General features: G+C 35.8%; 1 protein-coding gene across 1 annotated transcript in view; it reads left to right on the top strand.

Moving 5' to 3' along the window:
• The window catches only part of TEX11 (testis expressed 11), a 290,530-nt gene that overhangs the window by 146,895 nt on the left and 123,143 nt on the right, over window positions 1-20,492 (top strand). The window contains exons 12-13 of the mRNA XM_015127634.3: window positions 17,413-17,564; window positions 19,676-19,761. Coding sequence (XP_014983120.3) covers window positions 17,413-17,564; window positions 19,676-19,761 — 238 coding nt within the window. The remainder of the gene's footprint in view (window positions 1-17,412; window positions 17,565-19,675; window positions 19,762-20,492) is intronic.

Here is a 20,492-nt window from a genome sequence, read left to right as displayed (position 1 = left end):
AAGTTAACAAAGTTTTGATGAAATTAAATTTGTCAGCCTTCTTTTTTTATACTTGTGGATTTTTTGTCATGCCTAGAAAGGCCTTTTGTAAACCAAGATGATCAAAGATATCTCAAGCAACAATCTATTAGAAAATGAGGATGAGGATGATGATGATGATGATGATAAACAGATCCAATGCATGGTGACAAACATTTTAAAGGCTTTTATTGTTGGTTTTCTGCATTTACTTTCTTTCCTCATGGGTCACTTTGTTCATTTTGGTGCTTCTCTTTAAGGTTATTCATTTTCTTCAAATGTGTAGTTTCTTCAGATGATCTTGATTCTCTTCATGTTTTTAAAAGAAAAGATCTACTACCAATAGTTTGTGGTTTGATCCTTTGACATCCCTTGGAATAACTCCCCACATGAGTGTTCTGGCTAGCTGCGGGTGTCTCCACTCTGTCATGTAGACAGGTGGGATTTCTTTGGGTCTTTGGGTTATCTATTGTTGTGTAGCAAACAACCCTAAGACTTAGCAGTTTGAATCACTAGTTTATTATTATCTCATGGTGCTGTGGGTTGATTGGGCTTAACTTACGTGGTTGTTGCCTGGAGTCTTATATGGTTGCAGTCAGATAGTGGCTGGTGTTAGAGGCATCTAAATTTTAGATTCTAAAGCCTTGGCTGGGCTGAACACTCTATGTTTTCTTCACTCATGTGTCTGTTGTCTAGGCTGGAAGTCACTGGTATGGCTGGATGCTACCCAGACATCTCTGTCTCTTTCTTCATGTGTCTAGGTTAGAATTCCTCCCAGTGTTACATCCTCAGGGTAGTTGGACTTCTTACTGATAATTAGCTTCATCCAAAGTTCCAAGAGACCAGGTAGATACTGCAAGGCTTCTTATGTCTAATTAGAAGTCATGCACTGTTAAAAGCAAGTCACAGAGCCAGTCTAGATTCAAGGGGAGAGGACTACACAAGGGCATGAATACTAGGAAACATAATTTATTGGGAGTATATCTTTAGAGACTAGCTATTACAGTGGGCTAGAGACACTAGCCCCCATCTCCATATTGATATGCAAAGTAGGAAATTAGTTCTCGTGCTATATAAGGATTTTCACTACTGTGCTGATTGATTTTCCTCTTTACCCCTTTTCTCATATCTACAGTCTTCCTGTCCCTTATACTCAAGCTGGGAGGTTCCCATAACTGATCCCTTACATGATTTAGAAGGTTTGACAGCAGAGCCTGGGGTCAAACATCAATGGCCTCTACACCTTGCGTGCACAACAGAGAATTGGAATAGTTTCTGCAGTTCCTCTATGACCATCACAAATTTTTCCTGTCCCCTACTAATTAATTTCTAATTTTGTGGGGTTTCCTAGGCTGGTTTTTTTTTTTTTTTTTTTTTTTTTTTTTTTTGGCGGGATGGGAACCTATCTATTTCTTCAATGGCCTCCTTTTTGGTTTCTGTTGGGTTTCAGAATTCTCACCTCTTGATTTTTCCATCAGTCTGATGGCTTTTAATTATAGAAATTCTTTAAAGTTTCTGACCAAAGACAATATATTTTCCTGCTCTCTGTCTCTACTATATATTTATTCTTACATTCATTCTATTTTTTTGAGGTAAATAAGTGGACTCAATCTGCTGTTTTAAACTGAAGGTTAGATAGATGGAATAAAATCTAGCATTCAGTAGCATGATAGGGTGACTATAGTTAGTAATAATTTACTGTATATTTTAAAACAACTAAAAGTGAAATTGGGACATTCACGACAAAAAGAAATGATAAATGCTTGAGGTGATGGGTATCCCAATTACCCTGAATTGATCATTACACATTGTATGCTTGTGTCAAACTATTGCATGTACCCCATAAATGTGTACATACTATGTACTTATAAAAATGTACATATTATTTACTTATAATAAGAAGAAATAAAAATAAAAGGTAAATCTAAAACTTCTTCAGAAATAAATAAATAAATAAATAAATAAATAAATATTCAGTATTCATCCAGTATAGAATAATTTTAAAATGTGGACTTCGGAGTCAGATTACATGTTTTCAAGTTCTTGTTCCTCCACTTTGCAGATGCTTAACCTTATGCAAATTATTTAAACTATATATGCTTCAGTTTACTATTAAGGAATAGTACTTACCTTTGGGGTTTTCTGAAGATTAAATAAGGAATGTAAAATTCCTGATATATGATAAGCATTCAACACTTTAGCTGTTATCATTTCTGGAAAAGCATTAGAACTAATATAATAAACATCATATTTCATTCCAAGTTGAGCTGTATGTCTATGGAATAGAATTCAAATCCATCATTTTACATAAGGTTAGTATTCCTGGACATGATCATGCTGCATTTAGCTTCTTTAGCAGTTTTATCAGCACTTGTGAGCTATGTCGAAGAGTAAATTGCAAGACAGTTTTACTAACACTGAGCCCATTTACAGGCATTAAAGTGATGATTGCTAAAACGCCATTTAACATGAGCAGTGAGTATATGTCAGTAAGAGGTGACATGTGGTATATTGGAACGAGTCCTTGCTACTAACCAAATGACCATGGGACCTCAGACAAGTCATTTAGCTTCTCAGGGCCAGTGACAAGCAGAATAATGGCCCCAAAGGGGCTTCCATGCCCTAATCTCTGGGGCTGTGAATATGTTACCTTACATGGCAAAATTGATTCTGTATATGTAATTAAAGTCACTAACCAGTTGAATTTAAAATAGGGAGATTATCCTGGATTATCTAGGTAGGCCCAATATAACCACACAAGCTCTTAAAAGCAGAAGAAGAATACAGAAGAATTCAGATAGATTCAAAGCACAAGAAGTATTTAGCACACAATTACTGGCTCTGAAGAGAGAATGAACCACAAGCCAAGGAATACAAGTGACCTTTAGGAGCTGACACAAATCGCAGCCAACAGCCATCAAGGAAATCGGACCTCAGTCCTAGAACCTCATAGAACTGAATTTTGCCAATAGCCTGAATGAGCCTAGAAGTGGATTTCCCCCAGAGCCTCCATATAAGAGTCCAGGATGGCCAGTATCTTGCCTTTGGCCTTGTGCGAGCCTAAGCCTGAATGGATTTCTGAGCTACAGAATTGGGAAATAATAAGTGAGTATTTTGGGGTTTTTTTTGTTTGTTTGTTTGTTTGTTTGTTTTTGAGATAGAGTTTTGCTCTGGCACCTAGACTGGAGTGCAGTGGCGTGACCTCTGCTCACTGCAACCTTGACTTCCTGGGCTCAGGTGCCCCTTCCACTTCAGCCTTCTAAGTAGCTGGGACTACAGGCGCACACCACCATACCCAGCTATTTAAAATTTTTTTGTGTGTGTAGAGACAGGGTCTCACTATATTACCCAGGCTGGTCTTGAGCTCCTGAGCTCCAGTAATCCTCCTGTCTTGGCCTTCCAAAGACCATGTCACAGACATGAGCCGTCGCACCTGGTGAGTTTTGTTTTAAATCACTAAGTTTGTGGCAGTGTTTTACAACAGCAATAGAAAACTAATATGAGGCCTTAGTTCCTTTTGTAAATGATGGGGTAGGAGGCAGGGTGGAGGAAGTTAGAATAAATAAACTTTAAGGTTCCTTCTAGCTCTAAATTCTATGATTGCAAGATTCTTATTCAGGTGCTAGTTTGTGAACTAGAGTCCAACAACCATAAATAGTATGGATACACACACACGTACATACACATATATACACAAGCACTTTCAAGGATACATATGAATATGGCAAAGCTAAAGTTTTAGGGGACTCCATAGTGGCAGATCAACCAGATAGATATTGGAGTGGGTTTTGCAACTGCAAAGCAAATAGTTGCAACCAGAGTTAAGGTTTTTCAGGTAGAGCCTAAAACTAAGAATCAATGAAAAAGTGACTTTATATGTGCACAGTTTTTATACCCTGAAATGGAAAAATGATCATTATCATTAAACCAGAAGGTCAGTGATGTCTGTATTTGCATTATAACAATTTATAGTTCTTATTCTTTTAAAGAATCAATTATGTACCCTATATTTCTAATACGTAGTGAATTCTCACAATTTGCTAAATTTGCAAACATACTCTTTGTTTTCTATGAAACTAACTCCAAGAAGCTGAGATTCCAGTATAACCTGGAAATGAATACTTAGTACATTCTTTAGAGATGTAAACTTCTTTAGAGCAATCTCCAGGGTTCTCTATGCAAGTTGACACTAAGTTTATAATGATACTTCTAGCTGTCCTTCCCACCCACCTCTAGCAATTATGCAAAGAAATGCTTAATTTTATGTTATATTGTTATTTTTAAAACAGCTTTATGAAGGCGTAATCAACCTACAGTTAAATGCATATATTTGGAATAAGTGTACAGTAAGCTTTGATCACACATACGTACTTATGAACCCATTATCGCAATCAGGATAATAAACATATTTACCACCCCCAAAAGGTTCCTTGTGGTCTTTTGTAATCTCTCCCTACCTCTCCTTCATCAGACAGCCATTGATCACTGAATGTCACTATAGCTTCATTTGCATTTTCTAGATTTTTATATAAATGAAATCAAGTATACTTTTTAGTCTGGCTTCTTTAACTCAGTATGATTCCCTGAGGTCCACCTATGTTGTTGCATGTATCTATACAGTTTATACTTTTTTTATTGCTGACTAGCAGTCTGTTGTATGGATAGCCTACAATTTGTTTATCTATTCAGCTGTTCATAGATATTTTGATTGTTTTCAGTTTTAGGATATTACAAATAAAGCTGCTGTGAGCATTCATGTGTGTCTCTTTGTATGGACATTTGCTTTCATTTCTTTTGGCAAATACATAGAAGTGAAAAGTCTGGTTTGGATGGTAGGTAGTGCTATGGTTTGAATATGGTTTGCCCCCAGCAAAATTTATGTTTAAATTTTATCTCCAATGTGGCAGTGTTAGGACGTGGGAGGTGTTTGGGTCATGGGGGTCATGAATAACTTGGAGCTGTTCTTGCAGTAGTGAGTGAGTTATTGTTTCAAGAGGCTGGATGAGTTCTTACAGGGATGAATCAGTTGCGAGGAGAGTGAGTTGTTATAAAGCCAGGATATCACTTGGGTTTTGCCTCTTTGCTCCTATCTGCTTCCCCTTTGAACCCTCTCCACCAAGTTATGATGCAGCACAAAAGCCCTCACTAGAAGCCAGGGCCATGCTATCATACTAGAACTGTGAGCTAAGTAAACTTTTCTTTATAAATTACACAGCCTCGGGTATTCTGTTACAGCAGCACAAAACAGACTAAGACAGGTACTGTGTATTTAAATTTTCAAGAAATGGCCAAGCTTTTCCAAAGTAGTTACAACATTCATTTAACATTCCTATCAGCAATGTTTGAGAGTTTCAGTTTCTCCACATTCTGGCCCACATTTGGTATAGTCAGCCTTTTAAATAGGTATGATGTCTCATTGTGGCGTTAATTTGCACTTTTATAATGACTAATAATGTTGAGCATTTTTTTTCATTTGCTTTTCTTGTGTGTATCCCTTTTTGTGAAATGCCTGTTCAAATCTTTTGCCCCTTTTTTTTTTAAAAAGTATTGAATTAGAAACTCCTTTCAGGCTTGGCACGGTGGCTCACGCCTGTAATCCCAACACTTTGGGAGGCCAACGCGGGCAGATCACAAGGTCAAGAGGTCGAGACCATCCTGGCCAACATGGTGAAACCTCGTCTGTACTAAAAATACAAAAACTAGCTGGGCGTGGTGGCGCGTGCCTGTAGTCCCAGCTACTCGGGAGGCTGAGGCAGGAGAATCACTTGAACCTGGGAGGTGGAGGTTGTAGTGAGCCGGGATCACACCACTGTACTCCAGCCTGGTGACAGAGCGAGACTCCATCTCAAAAAAAAAAAAAAAAAAAAAAAAAAAAGAAAAGAAAAGAAAAGAAAAGAAAAATGAAACTCCTTTCAATATTTGGGTTTTTTTTTTTACTTTTATTTTAGGTTCAGAAGTACATGTACAGGTTTGTTATACAAGAAAACTTCCTTTCAATGTTTTGTGAACAAGATCCTTTTTCAACTTTATTGAAGTATAATTGAAAAATTGTATATAGTCAAGGTGAACAATATATTTTGATATATGTATACATCGTGAAATGATTACCACAATGAAGCCAATTAACATATCCATCACCTCACATAGTTACTTCTTTGTGTGGTAAGAATACTTAAGATCTACTCTCTTAGTAAATTTCAGTACATAATATATTATTGTTAACTATAGTCACCATGCTGTCACCAGAACCTATTCATCTTGCATAACTACAAGTTTGTACCCTTTAACTAATATCTTCCTACCCATCCCTCACTCCAACCCTGCCACTACTGCCCTTGGTGACCACCATTCTACCTTGTTTCAATGAGTTTGACTTTTTGAGAGACCACATATAAGTGAAATCATGCAGTATTTGTTGTTCTGTGTCTGGCTTATTTCACTTAACATAACATCCCTACAGCTTCATCCATGTTTTTGTAAATGAGGGAATTTCTTTCTTTTTAAGGATGAATAATATTCCATTGTATATAAATATATACCACATTTTTTAAACGATTAACCACTAATCATCAAGGAAATACAAATCAAAACCACATGAGATATCACCTCACACCTATTAGGATAGATATTATTTTTAAGAAAAGGTAACAAGTGTTGGCAAGGATGTAGACAAGTTGGAATTTTTTTTTTTTTTTTTTTTTTTTTTGAGATGGAGTTTTGCTCTTGTTGCCCAGGCTGGAGTGCAATGGCACGATCTCTGCTCATTGCAATCTCCTTCTCCAGGGTTCAAGGGATTATCCTGCCTCAGCCTCCCAAGTTGCTGCGATTACAGGCGTGCACCACCATGCCTGGCTAATTTTTTGTATTTAGTAGAGACAGGGTTTCACCATGTTATTTAGGCTGGTCTTGAACTTCTGACCTCAGGTGATCCACCCACCTTGGCCTCCCAAAGTTGCTGGGATTACAGGCGTGCGCCACTGCGCCCAGCCAGAAGTTGAAATTTTTGTACAGTGCTGATGGGAATGTAAAATGGTAGAACCCCTGTGGAAACAGTATGGCAGTTTCTCAAAAAATTAGAACTACCATATGATCCAGGAATTCTACTTTTGGGTATATACCCCAAAGAACGGAAAGTAGGATCTGAAAGATATATCTTCACTCCCATGTTCATTACAGTATTATTCATATTCACTAAAATGTGGAAAGCAAACCAAGTGTCTATTAGTGGATGAATGGATAAGCAAAATGTGATATTTATATGTGTGTATATATATATACACATATATACATATATACATATATATGATGGAATATTATTCAACCTTAAAAAGAAGGAAATCCTACTATCTGTGACAGCATGGATGAACATGGAGGACATTTTGTTAAGTGAAATAAGCTAGTCACAAGACAAATACTGTGTGATTCCACTTCTGTGAGGTATCTAAAATAGTAAAACTAATAGAAACAGAATAGAATGGTGGTTACTAGGGGATGGGAGGTGGGGGAGAGGGGGTATTGTTGCTCAATATGTATAAAGTTTCAGTTACACAATATGAAAAAGTTCTAGAGATCTGTACAATGTAGTGCCTTCAGCTAACAATAAAGCATTGTGCACTCAAAATTGTGTTAAGAGGGTAGATATCATGCTAAGAATTCTTACACCAAAAAACAAAACAAAAAAAGCACAGAGACCCAAGGGAACTTTTGGAGGTGACTGATATATTTATTACATTGATTGTGGTGATATCTTGAGTGTGCTCATCAAATTGTATACATTAAACATGTGCAGTGTTTATTGTATATCAACTATACCACAATGAAAATAAAAAATATAGCCGCACCTACTTTTGATTAATGGTTTCATGGTGTATTTTTTTTTCAAACTTTTATTTTCAACTCTCCTATATCAGTTTTTTTGGAGTAAGTTTCTTGTACACACTCTACAGGTGGGACATGTTTGGGACTTTCCCCTACCTTTTTGAGATATAATTGACAATTAAAAATTGTGTATATTTAATGTGATGTTTTGATATACCTTCATATTGTGAAGTGATTACCACAACCAAGCCAATTAACACATATCCATCACTTCATAGTTTCCTTTTTTTATAGAGAGGATACTTGAGATCTGTTCTTAGCAAATTTCAAGTATATAATACATTATTATTAACTATAGTCGCCATGCTGTACATTAAGTCTCCAGATCTTAATCAATTTATAACTTAAAGTGTATATCCTTTGACCAGCATCTCCCCCATTCCCCCACCCACCAAACTCTAGTAACCACCATTCTATTATGTATTACTATGAGTTTAAACTTCTTTTTAGCCTTCATATATTAGTGAGATCATGTAGTATTTGTTTTTCTGTGTCTGACATATTTTACTTAGCATAGTGTCCTCCACATTTATTCACTTTGTTGCACATCACAGGCTTCTCTCATTTGAAGGCTGAATAATATTCCATTATATATATATATACACACCACATTTTACTTATCCATTCATCTGTCAATGGACACTTGGGTTACTTCCACATTTTAGCACATGTGAATAATGCTATGAATATGAGTGTACAAATATCTGTTCGAGACCCTGCTTTCAATTATTTTGGATATGTACCCAGAAGTGAAATTGCTGGGTCATATGGTAGTTCTATTTTTAATTTTTTTTGAGAAACCACCATATTATTCTCCATAGTGGCTGTACCATTTTACATTCCCACCAACAGTGCACAAGAGTTCCAATTTCTTCACATCCTCACCAACACTTATCTTTTGACTTTTTCACAATAGCCATCCTAACAGGTGGTTTTAATTTGCATCTCCCTGATGGTTGGTGATTTTGAGCATCTTTTTAATATCTTCTGGCTATTTGTATGTTTTCTTTGGGAAAATGTCAGTACAAGTTCTTTGCACTTTTTTTTTTTTTTTTTTTTTTTTTTTGAGACGGAGTCTTGCTCTGTCACCCGGGCTGGAGTGCAGTGGCCAGATCTCAGCTCACTGCAAGCTCCATCTCCCGGGTTTACGCCATTCTCCTGCCTCAGCCTCCCAGTGTAGCTGGGACTACAGGCGCCCGCCACCTCGCCCAGCTAGTTTTTTGTATTTTTTTAGTAGAGACGGGGTTTCACCATGTTAGCCAGGATGGTCTCGATCTCCTGACCTCGTGATCCTCCCGTCTCGGCCTCCCAAAGCTTTGCACATTTTTAAATCAGGTGGTTTGATTTTTTTTCCTCTTGAGTTAAATGAGTTCCTTACATATTTTAGATATTAGCCTCTTATTGGATATATGGTTTGCAAATATTTTCTTCCATTCTGTAAGTTGCCTTTTCATTTTGCTGATTGTTTTCTTCGCATATTTATTTTAGTCTATGCTGCCAATTTCTTTCTTTTAATGGGTATATTTAGACTGTTTACATTATTTGTAATTATTGATGTGTTAGAGCTTAAGCATGCCACTTAAATTTTTATTTTCTGATTTATTTATATTTTTAAAACCTTTTAAAAAATGTTTATTTATTAGAGACAGGGCCTCACTCTTAGCACCCAGGCTGGAGTGCAATTATAGCTCACTGTAACCTCAGACTCCTGGGCTCAAGTGATCATCCTGCCTCAGCCTCCTCAGTAGCCAGGACTATAGGCACACACCACCACACTCAGCTAATTTTCTTTTTCTTTTTAATTTTTTTGTAGAGACGGGGTATCTTACTATGTTGCCCAGGCTTATCCCGAACTCCTGGCCTCAATTGATCCTCCCATCTTGGCCTCCCAAGGCACTGAAATTACAGGCGTGAACCATTGTACCTAACCTCTGCTTTATATTTTAGTTTACTTTTAGGTTTACAGAAAAATTGAGAAGATAGTACAAGGAGTTTCCATATACAATGTACACAGTTTCCCCTAATACTGCCATCTTATATTACTGTAGTACCTTTGTCATAAGTAGTGGACCAATATTGATACATCATTATTATTAACCTAAAATCAGTTGTTAATTCCAACTTCCTTTGTTGTTACCTAATATCCTTCTTCTATTCCAGAATCTTACCTATGATATCACATTACATTTAGTTGTCATATCTCCTTGGACCTCACTTGGTCATAGTAGTTTCTTAGATATATTTTTCTTTTTGATGATTTTGACAGTCTTGAGACTACCCATCAGGTATTTTGTAGGATACCTATTTATTAGAATTTTTCTGATGTTTTTCTCGTGATTAGGTTGGGGTTATGGGTTTGGGGAGGAAAATCACTCAGGTAAAGTACCATTTTCATTACATCGTTATCAAGGGTGTATACTGTCAATATGATTTATGTCTGTTGATATTAACCTTGATTAGTTGGCTGAGTATTCATCAAGTCTCTACACATTGAAGTTATAAATTTTTCCTCTTTACATAAATTTTTCCTCTTTGCAGTTGTGGAGTTATGCTACCCTGCTTAAAGGCATAGTTATCTAGATAAATTATTTCAAATTCTTCTACATGGGAGATTTGTCTCTTCTCCCTAATTCATTAATTTGTTCAATCATTCTTATATCAATACGGACTTGGGAATATGTATTTTATTCTTTAGGTTATAACCCAATACTACATTTTTGTTGTTCAGATTGTGTTAGCTTTGGCCATTGGGAGCTCTTTTAGTTGACTCCTGCACCCTTTTGATGTACCCCAATCAATGTGGGTGGTTTTATTTTTTTAAAGCAATTCCTTTCTTTCTGACAATACAGAATGCTCTAGGTTCATCTTGTGCATTTCTTGCTACACTCCTGGAATCAACCATTTCTCCTAGGAGATCTAGTTCCTCTCACTTGCAAAGTATATTAGTAACGAAGATCTGAGTGTTAGTTGTGCTTGTTGCTACTGGGGTGTCATTTCTTCTAGGCCTTATTAGTTGACAGAGCAAAGAAAATATATGTGTGTATACTAATCTGAGTATATAGACATATATAAATATTTTGGTATGTAAACATCTGTATCTATATTAAGTTAAACATAAGTTCTTACTGATGTTTCCTATTCTAATTCATTACCACTTAGATCATTCTAGCCTTGCTTGCAAATTACCCTTGCTTATCTGTTCCCAATCCAACAGTGGGAAACCTGGCTCTTACCATCCATCATTCATTTACTTAATTTTTTGATTGTTCAATTTTAGTATGCATGTATAGCAGTATCAGAATTGTTCACCTGTACCCCCATGGGAAACAACTTTGTCAACTAGAGTACAGTGCTTATGTGCAATTCCTTTTGCCTTTATTCTCACAGACTCTATTTATTTCCAGAGTTACTTAGGTCAGTATTTAGTCCTCCCATTTCCTTTAGGGAAGTTGTTTCATACATTTGTTAGAGTCTCTTGTCACAGTCTGTATTATATCTGAGGATTCCCCCAATCTCCCAAATTATACATATATATAATATCAAATTACATATAATATCAAATTATATATTATTATATATAATATCAAGTTATATATAATTTGTATGCATTGAAATTGACTTGTTGTGTGGTAAAGTCCTGTAGATTTTGACATGCATAATGACATGTATCTGCTATTATAGTATCACACATGGTATTTTCACCACCCTAAAAATCCTCTGTGCCTTGCCTCTTCATCTTCCTGATATGCTGGCAAGCACATCTTTTCACTCTCTATTTTTCTTACTGCCCTTCTTTTTGCTTTTGTGCCATTTCTGCAATGTCACATAACTGGAATCATTCAGTATGTAGTCTTTTTAGATTGGCTTCTTCCACTCAGCAATATGAATTGCAGGTTCCTTTATGTCTTTTCTGTGACTGATAGCTCATCTCTTTGTTTATCTGTTTACCTTTTGGAGTACATCTTGGTTGCTTCCCGTGTTTGGTGATTATCAATAAAGTTACTGTAAACATTCACATGAAGATTTTTGAGTAGATCTAAGTTTTCAAATCAAGTGGGTAAATTCCTAGCAGTGAAATGGCTCCTGTAGGTAAGATATCATTTCTCTTTCTGTGCATTCAATATTTTTTTCTTTGTCTTTGTTTATCAAAAGTTTGACTATGATATGTCTTAGGATGGAATTTCTTTGGATTTATCATGTTTGGAGTTTGCACCACTCTTAGAATCTCTAGTTTATGTTTTTTTCCCAAATATTTGAGACATTATTTATTTGAATATTTATTTGTTCTGCCTCACCTTTCTTCTCCTCTTCCAGGATTCTGATGACATAATATACATTTTTTGTTGTCCTACAGGTCGCTGAGGCTCCATACAGTTTTTTTTTTTTTCTTTTTCTTTTCAGTCTGTTTTCTCTCTGTTGTTCAGATTAGGTAATTTCTACTTTTTTATTTTTCCTGACCTTCCTTCCTTCCTCCCTCCCTTCCTTCCTTCCTTCCTTTTCTTTCTTTTTCTTCCTTTCTTTCTTTCTTTTCTTTGAAACAGGGTCTCACTCTGTTGCCCAGACTGGAGTGCAGTGGCATAATCATAGCTCACTGCAGCCTCAAACACATGGACTCAAGCAACCCTCCCACTTCAGCCTGCCAAGTAGCTGGGATTACAGGCACCAAGCACTGCACCTAGCTCTACTTTATTTCAAATTCACTTATTCTTTCCTTTGTCCTCTCCATTCTGGTGTAAGCTCATCTGATGAGCTGTTTTTAAGATTTTGGTCATTGTATATACTAGTTTTCTGAGTATTGTAACAAATTACCACAAGTGGGATGACTTAAAACGACAGAAATTTATTCTCTCACAATTCTGGAGGCCAGAAGTCCAAAATCAAGGTTATTTGTTGGCTTTTTTTTTTTTTTTAGATTAATGAGATTTAGTTATTTTAATCAATTGAAATGTATGAATCTTATTCAGATCCTGAGTCAAACGCTTAAAATCAATAATATATGAGACAGTTACATAAATATGAACAGTAATTAAATACTTAAGAATATTGAGGATATCTTGTTAAGTTTTAAACTGTAATGATAGTATTATGTTTATGATTTTTACAAAAAAAGAGTTTCTATCTTTAAGAGATAGATAATTAAAATACTTGGAAGTGGATTAATAGGATGTCTGGAATTTACTTCAAAAGCATGAGTGTGTGTGTGTGTATGTGTCTGTGTGTGTGTGTGAATGAGGTGGAAGGATGGATTAAATAAGATTGGCTTTGATGTTGTTACAGCCTGATAATAATGATGTGTAGGTTCATTACATTATTTTCTACACTTTGGTATATATTTGAAACTTGTGTAGCAGAGAGCCAAGGAAATACTTAACTGATTCAGAGTAAACCGATCTAATCACAACCCTTGTAAATGGATGTCTACCTATGTGTAAATAAGGTACTTCTTTTTTTTTTTTTTTTTTTTAAACTATGGGTCTCTTTTTATTAAGGTGAGAACTCTTGCAACTGGTGTTTCATGAATAGAGTTGCCAGATAAAATACAAGACTTGGTTAATTTGAAATTTCAGATAAACAATGTCTAGTATTTTAGAATAAGTACATCCCAACTATTGTGCTGACACACTAATACTAAAAAAAAATAGTTTTTGTTTGTCTGAAATTCTAATTTTACTGGGGCATTCTGTTTTTTTTTTTTTTTTTTTTTTTTTTTTACTTTAAGTTCTGGATACATGTGCAGAACGTGCAGGTTTGTTACATAGGTATATGTGTGCCATGGTGGTTTGCTGCACCTATCCACCCGTCACCTAGGTTTTAAGCCCCACATGCATTAGCTATTTGTCCTGATGCTCTCCCTCCCCTCACCCCCACCTCCTGACAGGCTCCAGAGTGTGTTGTTTTTTCCCCTGTCTCCGTATATTCTCATTGTTCAACTCCCACTTATGAGTGAGAACATGTGGTGTTTGGTTTTCTGTTCCTGTGTTAGTTTGCTGAGATGGTGGCTTCCAGCTTCATCCATGTCCCTGCGAAAGACATGATCTCATTCCTTTTTATGGCTGCATAGTATTCCATGATGTATATGTACCACATTTTCTTTATCCAGTCTATCATTGATGGGCATTTGGGTTGGTTCCATGTCTTTGCTATTGTGAATAGTGCTGCAATACACATATGTGTGCATATATCTTTATAATAGAATGATTTATATTCCTTTGGGCATATACCCAGTAATGGGATTGCTGGGTCAAATGGTATTTCTGATTTTAGATCCTTAAAGAATCACCACACTGTCTACCACAATGGTTCAACAAAAGCTAAAATTGACAAATGGTGATATGATTAAACTAAAGAGCTTCTGCACAGCAAAATAAACTATCATCAGAGTGAGCAGGCAACCTACAGAATGGGAAAAAAATTTTGCAATCTACCCGTCTGACAAAGGTCTAATATCCAGAATTTACTAAGAACTTAAACAAATTTACAAGACAAAAACAAACAACCTCGTCAAAAAGTGGGCAACGAATATGAGCAGACACTTCTCAAAAGAAGACATTTATGTGGCCAAAAAACATATGGAAAAAAGCTCAACATTACTGATCATTAGAGAAATGCAAATCAAAACCACAATTAGATACCATCTCACACCAGTCAGAATGGCAATTATTAAAAAGTCAAAAAACAACAGATGCTGGCGAGGCTATGGAGAAATAGGAACACTCTCACTGTTGGTTTGAATGTAAATTAGTTTGACTTTTCATTATATTGAAGTTTTCTTTGCAGTGCAGAAGCTTTTTAGTTTGACAGTCCCCTTTGTTTGTTTTTGCTTTAAAAAAAAATTTGCCTTTGCTTTTGGTGTTCTATACAAAAAATCCTTGCCAAGGCCAATTTCAAAGAGCTTCTTTCCCTGTTTTTTTCTTCTAGGAGCTCTACAGTTTCAAGTCTTACATTTAAGTTTTTAATGCATTTTCTGTTGATTTGTGTGTGTTCCGTAGGATGTGTTCAATTAATTCTTTTGCAGGTGGATGTCCAGTTGTCCAAACACATTATTTTTTTGAGACAGAGTCTCACTCCGTTACCCAAGCTAGAGTTCTGTGGCATGATCCTGGCTTACTGCAACCTGTGCCTCCTGGGTTCAAGTGATTCTTGTGCCTCAGCCCTCTCCACATAGCTGGAATTACAGGCATGTGCCAGCACACCCAGCTAATTTTTGTATTTTTAGTAGAGATGGGGTTTTGCCACATTGGCCAGGCTGGTCTCAAAGTCCTAGCCTCAAGTGATCCACCAACCTTGGCCTTCTGAAGTGCTGGAATTACAGGAGTGAGTCACTGCACCCAGCCCAAGCACAAAAGAGACTTGTTTTTTTGTTGTTGTTGTTTTGTTTTTCCGGGCTCTCGATTCTGTACCATTGGTCTATATGTCTGTTTTTATGCCAGTACCATACTGCTTTGATTACTATAACTTTGTAGTATAATTTGAAATCAGAAAGCGTGATGCCTCCAATTTTGTTTTTGTTTTTAAGGTTGCTTTGGCACAGAGTCTTTCGTGGTTCCCTACAAATTTTAATATTAGTTTTTCTGTTTCTGTGAAAAATGCCATTGGACTTAAGATAGGGATTTCCTTGCATTTGTAGATCACTTTGAGTAGCATGGATATTTTAATAATACTAATTCTTTCAATCAATGAATACAGGATATCTTTCCATTTATTTTTGTTTTCTTCAATTCATCAATGTTTTATAGTTTTCAGTGTACAGATGTTTCACCTACTTGGTTACTTTTATTTATATATATATATATATATTTGAGATGGAGTCTTACTCACCCTGTCACTCAGGCTGGAGATCTCAGCTCACTGCAACCTCTACCTCCTGGGTTCAAGTGTTTCTCCTGCCTCAGCCTCCTGAGTAGCTGAGATTACAGGCACACACCACCATGCCCAGCTAATTTTTGCATTTTTAGTAGAGACAGGGTTTCACCATGTTGGCCAGTCTGGTCTCGAACTCCTGACCTCAAGTGATCCACCCTCTTCAGCCTCTCAAAGTGCTTGAATTACAGGCGTGAGCCACTGTGCCCAGCTATTTTACGTATTTTTGATGCTATTGTAAATAGGATTGTTTTCTTAATTTCCTTTTTGGATATTATATTGTTGGCACAAAGAAACGCTACTGGTTTTTGTATGTTGATTTTGTAACCTGCAACTTTACTGAAGTAATTTGTTATTTCTTAGAGTTCTTGGTGCAGTCTTTAGAGTCTTCTATATATAGGATCACTTGGTCCCATGGAAACAGTTTTTTAGCTCTTACTTTTGGGTCTTTGATCCATTTTGAATTAATTTTTGTATATGATGTAAGGTAAGAATCCAATTTCATTCATTTGCATGTGGAAATCCCGTTTTCCTAGCACCATTTGCTGAAAGGACTGTCATATCACCATTAAATGGTCCTGGCACCTTTGTCACAAATAATTTGATGATATATGACAAGATTTATTTCTGGGTTGTCTATTCCATTCAATTGGTCTATATGTCTATCTTTATGCCAGTTCCACATGTTTTCATTACTATGACTTCAAGTTTTGAAATCAGAAAATACAAATCCTCTAATTTTGCTCTTTGTCTTCAAGTTTGTTTAGGGCTTTTGGGGTCCCTTGAGCAAAGTCCATATTACTTTTAGGATGGATTTTTTCCATTTCTGCAAAATACATCATTGGAATTTTGGGTTTTTTTTGAGACAGGGTCTCAGTCTGTTGCCCAGGCTGGAGTGCAGTAGCCTGATCACAGCTCACTGCAGCCTTGACCTCCCAGGGTCAGGCAATCCTCCCACTTCAGCCTTGCTAGTAGCTGAGACTACAAGCATGCGCCATCACGGCTGCCAATTTTTTGTAGAGACAGGGATTTGCCATCTTGCCCAAGCTAGTTTCAAACTCGTAGCCTCAAGCAATCTGCCCACCTCAGCCTCCCAAAGTGCTGGGATTACAGGCCTGAGCCACCACACTTGACCTGGGATTTTAATAGGGATGAATATCTGTAAATCTGTAGATCACTTTGGGAATATCAACATGTTAACAATATTTAGTCTCCCAACCCATGAACTGTTTACATTTTTAAATAGAAGATATTTGTATTATTTGTGTAATCAAACACAAACAAGTTTTTAGAAAGACGTTTTGGCAGAGGAACTAGTAAATTTCTCATGTCATTTCATGTAACTTCACTGGATCTCAGTAACCAATTTTTAAAGCTTACAATCAGTTCTGGGAAAAACATAAATTAGATATTAGGAGAGAAATGATTATCTGACTATAGGTGTTAATAGAAAATGTTTATGGCTTAATAAACTGAAATTAAATTAAATCATGTAATATTGACAAATTAAGCTTATTTAGACATTTAATAACATTACCTGAATTCAGATATGCTTTTATCTGGCTTATTTTGTTCACACTGAAATACATTTTAGTCCCATTGATCAATAACCAGTTTTTCTGTTCACATTGCTTAAAATTGTGTCTCTTTGTACAGAGAATCTGTTGGGTTTCATTTCCTGACGATTATTCATGAACGTTTTAAGTCATCAGAAAATACTGGAAAAGTTCTGCTACTCTATATTGACATGCTTTTACAAAGGAAGGAAGAACTGCTTGCCAAGGAGAAGATTGAAGAAATCATTTTAGGTCAGTAGGATTTTCGCAAGTGTTTTAGAAAGGTATTAATTTGTGTATAATTCTTAGAGGTCAGAGTAGTAGCAAAATCCTCAAGTCAACGGATTTCTTCCACTTTCTTTTTTCCTTCCTCCCTAATGGTCTTTTAACAGTAACACCTCACCTGTCCACATCCCACAAATTGGGCAAGTGGAATGAGAAACTAAGCGAAAATAAGAAAACATTGAAAACAAACAAACTTCTGAGCTTAAAGCTCACATATGGTGGAATATTGTAATGTTACAAGCCTAATTTCATATCTCTAGTTTGATCTCAATTTAGCTGTGTACCTTTGAACAAGTCAATTTCTCTGGACCTTGATTATTTTCAACTATAAAATGATGATTGTGAACTAAACTCCTGGTTTCTAATTTCTTTTCAGCAGCAGCATCCTTTTGTGATGCAGTCTTGTATGAACCCCACCCTGAATGGAATAGATTAGAGTTTTTCTGGTTAAAGCAGAGATGTAGAGCCAAATCTGCTCAGCATTCCCCTAATCCTCTGCCTCCCTGCAGAACTTCTGTACCCTGAAGAACATAGATAGTATGATCCCTTTCTTAGAAAATTATCTTCACCACCTTGTCTTTCCAACTAAGTGCATGTAGAGATATAATTGGATTGATAGTCACTAAATGTTAACTCTGGGGTTTATTCTGAATGGTGGCATTTTAGGTGATGTGTTGCTTTCTTCTAAATACTCTACCATATTGTTTGAATTTTTATAAGCACGAATCATGTTTCTATAAAAACAAAGTCATTAATTTTTTAAAGGAAGTCATCTGACTAGATGATCTCTAAGAACCATATTTTACTGATAACACCCTCCCTCCAGGCATTTACCAATTATTTTTAGACCCAGTTTTGATAAACTTGGTTATCCAGTTTTCCTACTCTTAGCATTTTAATGGTAGCACTTTGCAAATAGAGAAAAGGTTTAAAGGGAAGTATACAGCTAGCCTGACCATAGGGAGGAAAAAAACTCTATCAATTTTATAAAACAGATACAAATTTTTTAATATAGCAATCTGTACTGTATAACAACTCCCAAAGGCATCGCTGTGATATATTAATAGTACAATACAATAAAATAGTTGTTAATGTTGACCTCAAATGGTCAAGAAAAAGTTACATTGTGCTTAAGAAAACTAGGAAGTTTGTTTACTTTTTAGAAAATTTAAGAACTTTCATGAAAATATTTAGACTTTTTAAATTCAGAAGTGATTTTTATTTAAAGAAAGTAAACTGCCAGTTAACCAGAAAACTTGATTGTAGAGAATAACTCATTTTCCTAAAATTCCACTTGGACTAAGTTTTATTGTGACATCTAATTTACACTTACACTCTCAAAGTATTATAATATTTCAAGTAGACACATTTAGTAGCTGTTTACTCTCATGCGAGTGTTTTTAAGTAAGTCATGGAACAAACTACATTTGCTGATTGGGCTAGAGGGTCAGAGATTCTTAATGTTCTAGTCAAGACTTTTGTGGAAATTGATAGTTTATGCCAAAGGGCAGAAGAGGAGGTACAGAATTCTATTATAGTTTAGACTTTACCTTAATGTGCTAATGTATTTGAACTCTGTAAATGTCTAGACCAGAAACAATCAACGCAAGTTAAGATTTAAAGTAATAAAGTTTATGTGTAAGCATGGTCTTAAAGTATTTTACAAAGGCTTTAAGGCATAATTGGCCTTTCTTGTGAACTTGATCTGATCTATTTAGTACATAATAATATAAGCACTTCTTATTAATGATTTCTGGCATTGCTGTCTGCTCATTCACAATAACCTTATTAAGGCACCAGATGATAATCTAATTTGGAATGTGGAAAATAAGTTAAAAAGAGAGTAGGCTGGAAAACTATCACAGATTGATGGGAGAGTGACTGTGATTCTAGCAAACTCTGATTGCATTATATTATCAATTATGGTAGTAATCCTAAAACTGATGGTGAAAACCTGTCTGAATTTTTTTTTGTGTAGCCATTACTTAAAGATTATAGGTTCTGAGTATAGTTAGCACTCTTTACTTAATGTAATAGACCTAGATTCTTGTTTTCAGAGCTTTCTTTTTTATTTTCAGCTCACCAAACAGGAAGACAACTGACAGCAGAATTAATGAACTGGTTACACAACATTCTGTGGAGAAAAGCTACCAGTAGTTTTGAGGTTTGAGAATAATCTCCTTTTCATTCTTTATATTATTTCTCCACTGCAACAAAAAATAGTGCATTCACTATAAAAAGAGCATCAAATACTTTAATAATCTGTCTGTTTAGATACTATATATTTATTAAATATTCACAATGTAGAGTGTTAATGAGCATTGTGCAAGAGTTTATTAAAAATAATGAGACATGATTCCTCTCCATTGAGGGCTTACAGTGTAGGGAAATGTCATTGCTGATATTAACATATAGGAATGTAATTTTTTAAACATGAGGGCTGAGAAATAGTTTTATTCCCTTTAAAAAGTTATGGTGTAATAATAAAATGGGGAAAAAAAAGCCTTTACAAGACAACTCAGGTTTCCTGCAAACTTAAAAATAATTTTTTTAAAGCAAAGAGCAATCATTTATAATTTTGGTATATTTCCTTCTAATCTTTGTGTATTATACATTTATGTCCCTGTGTATATAAATCAAATGGGACTTACCATTAAAAAAAAAGTTGTGTTTGCTTCCACTTGCAATTAATATGTAGTAACAGGGACTGTTTTATGTCCCTTCTTGAACAATAAATCCCTCTCCACAAAGGACAAGACAAAATAGACGAAAAGAAAAAACAATGACTTTTATGGCACTGAACAACAGGTAATGAAGGAGAATGGTCCCTGGGAGATAAGAAATAAAGCGAGCATTGGCCGGGCACAGTGGCTTACGCCTGTAATCCCAGCAGTT

Source organism: Macaca mulatta, chromosome X, assembly GCF_049350105.2.
Source record: "Macaca mulatta isolate MMU2019108-1 chromosome X, T2T-MMU8v2.0, whole genome shotgun sequence".
Lineage (NCBI taxonomy): Eukaryota > Metazoa > Chordata > Mammalia > Primates > Cercopithecidae > Macaca > Macaca mulatta.
Note: the sequence above shows the minus strand (reverse complement) of the source record. Positions and strands in the feature narration are given on the sequence as shown.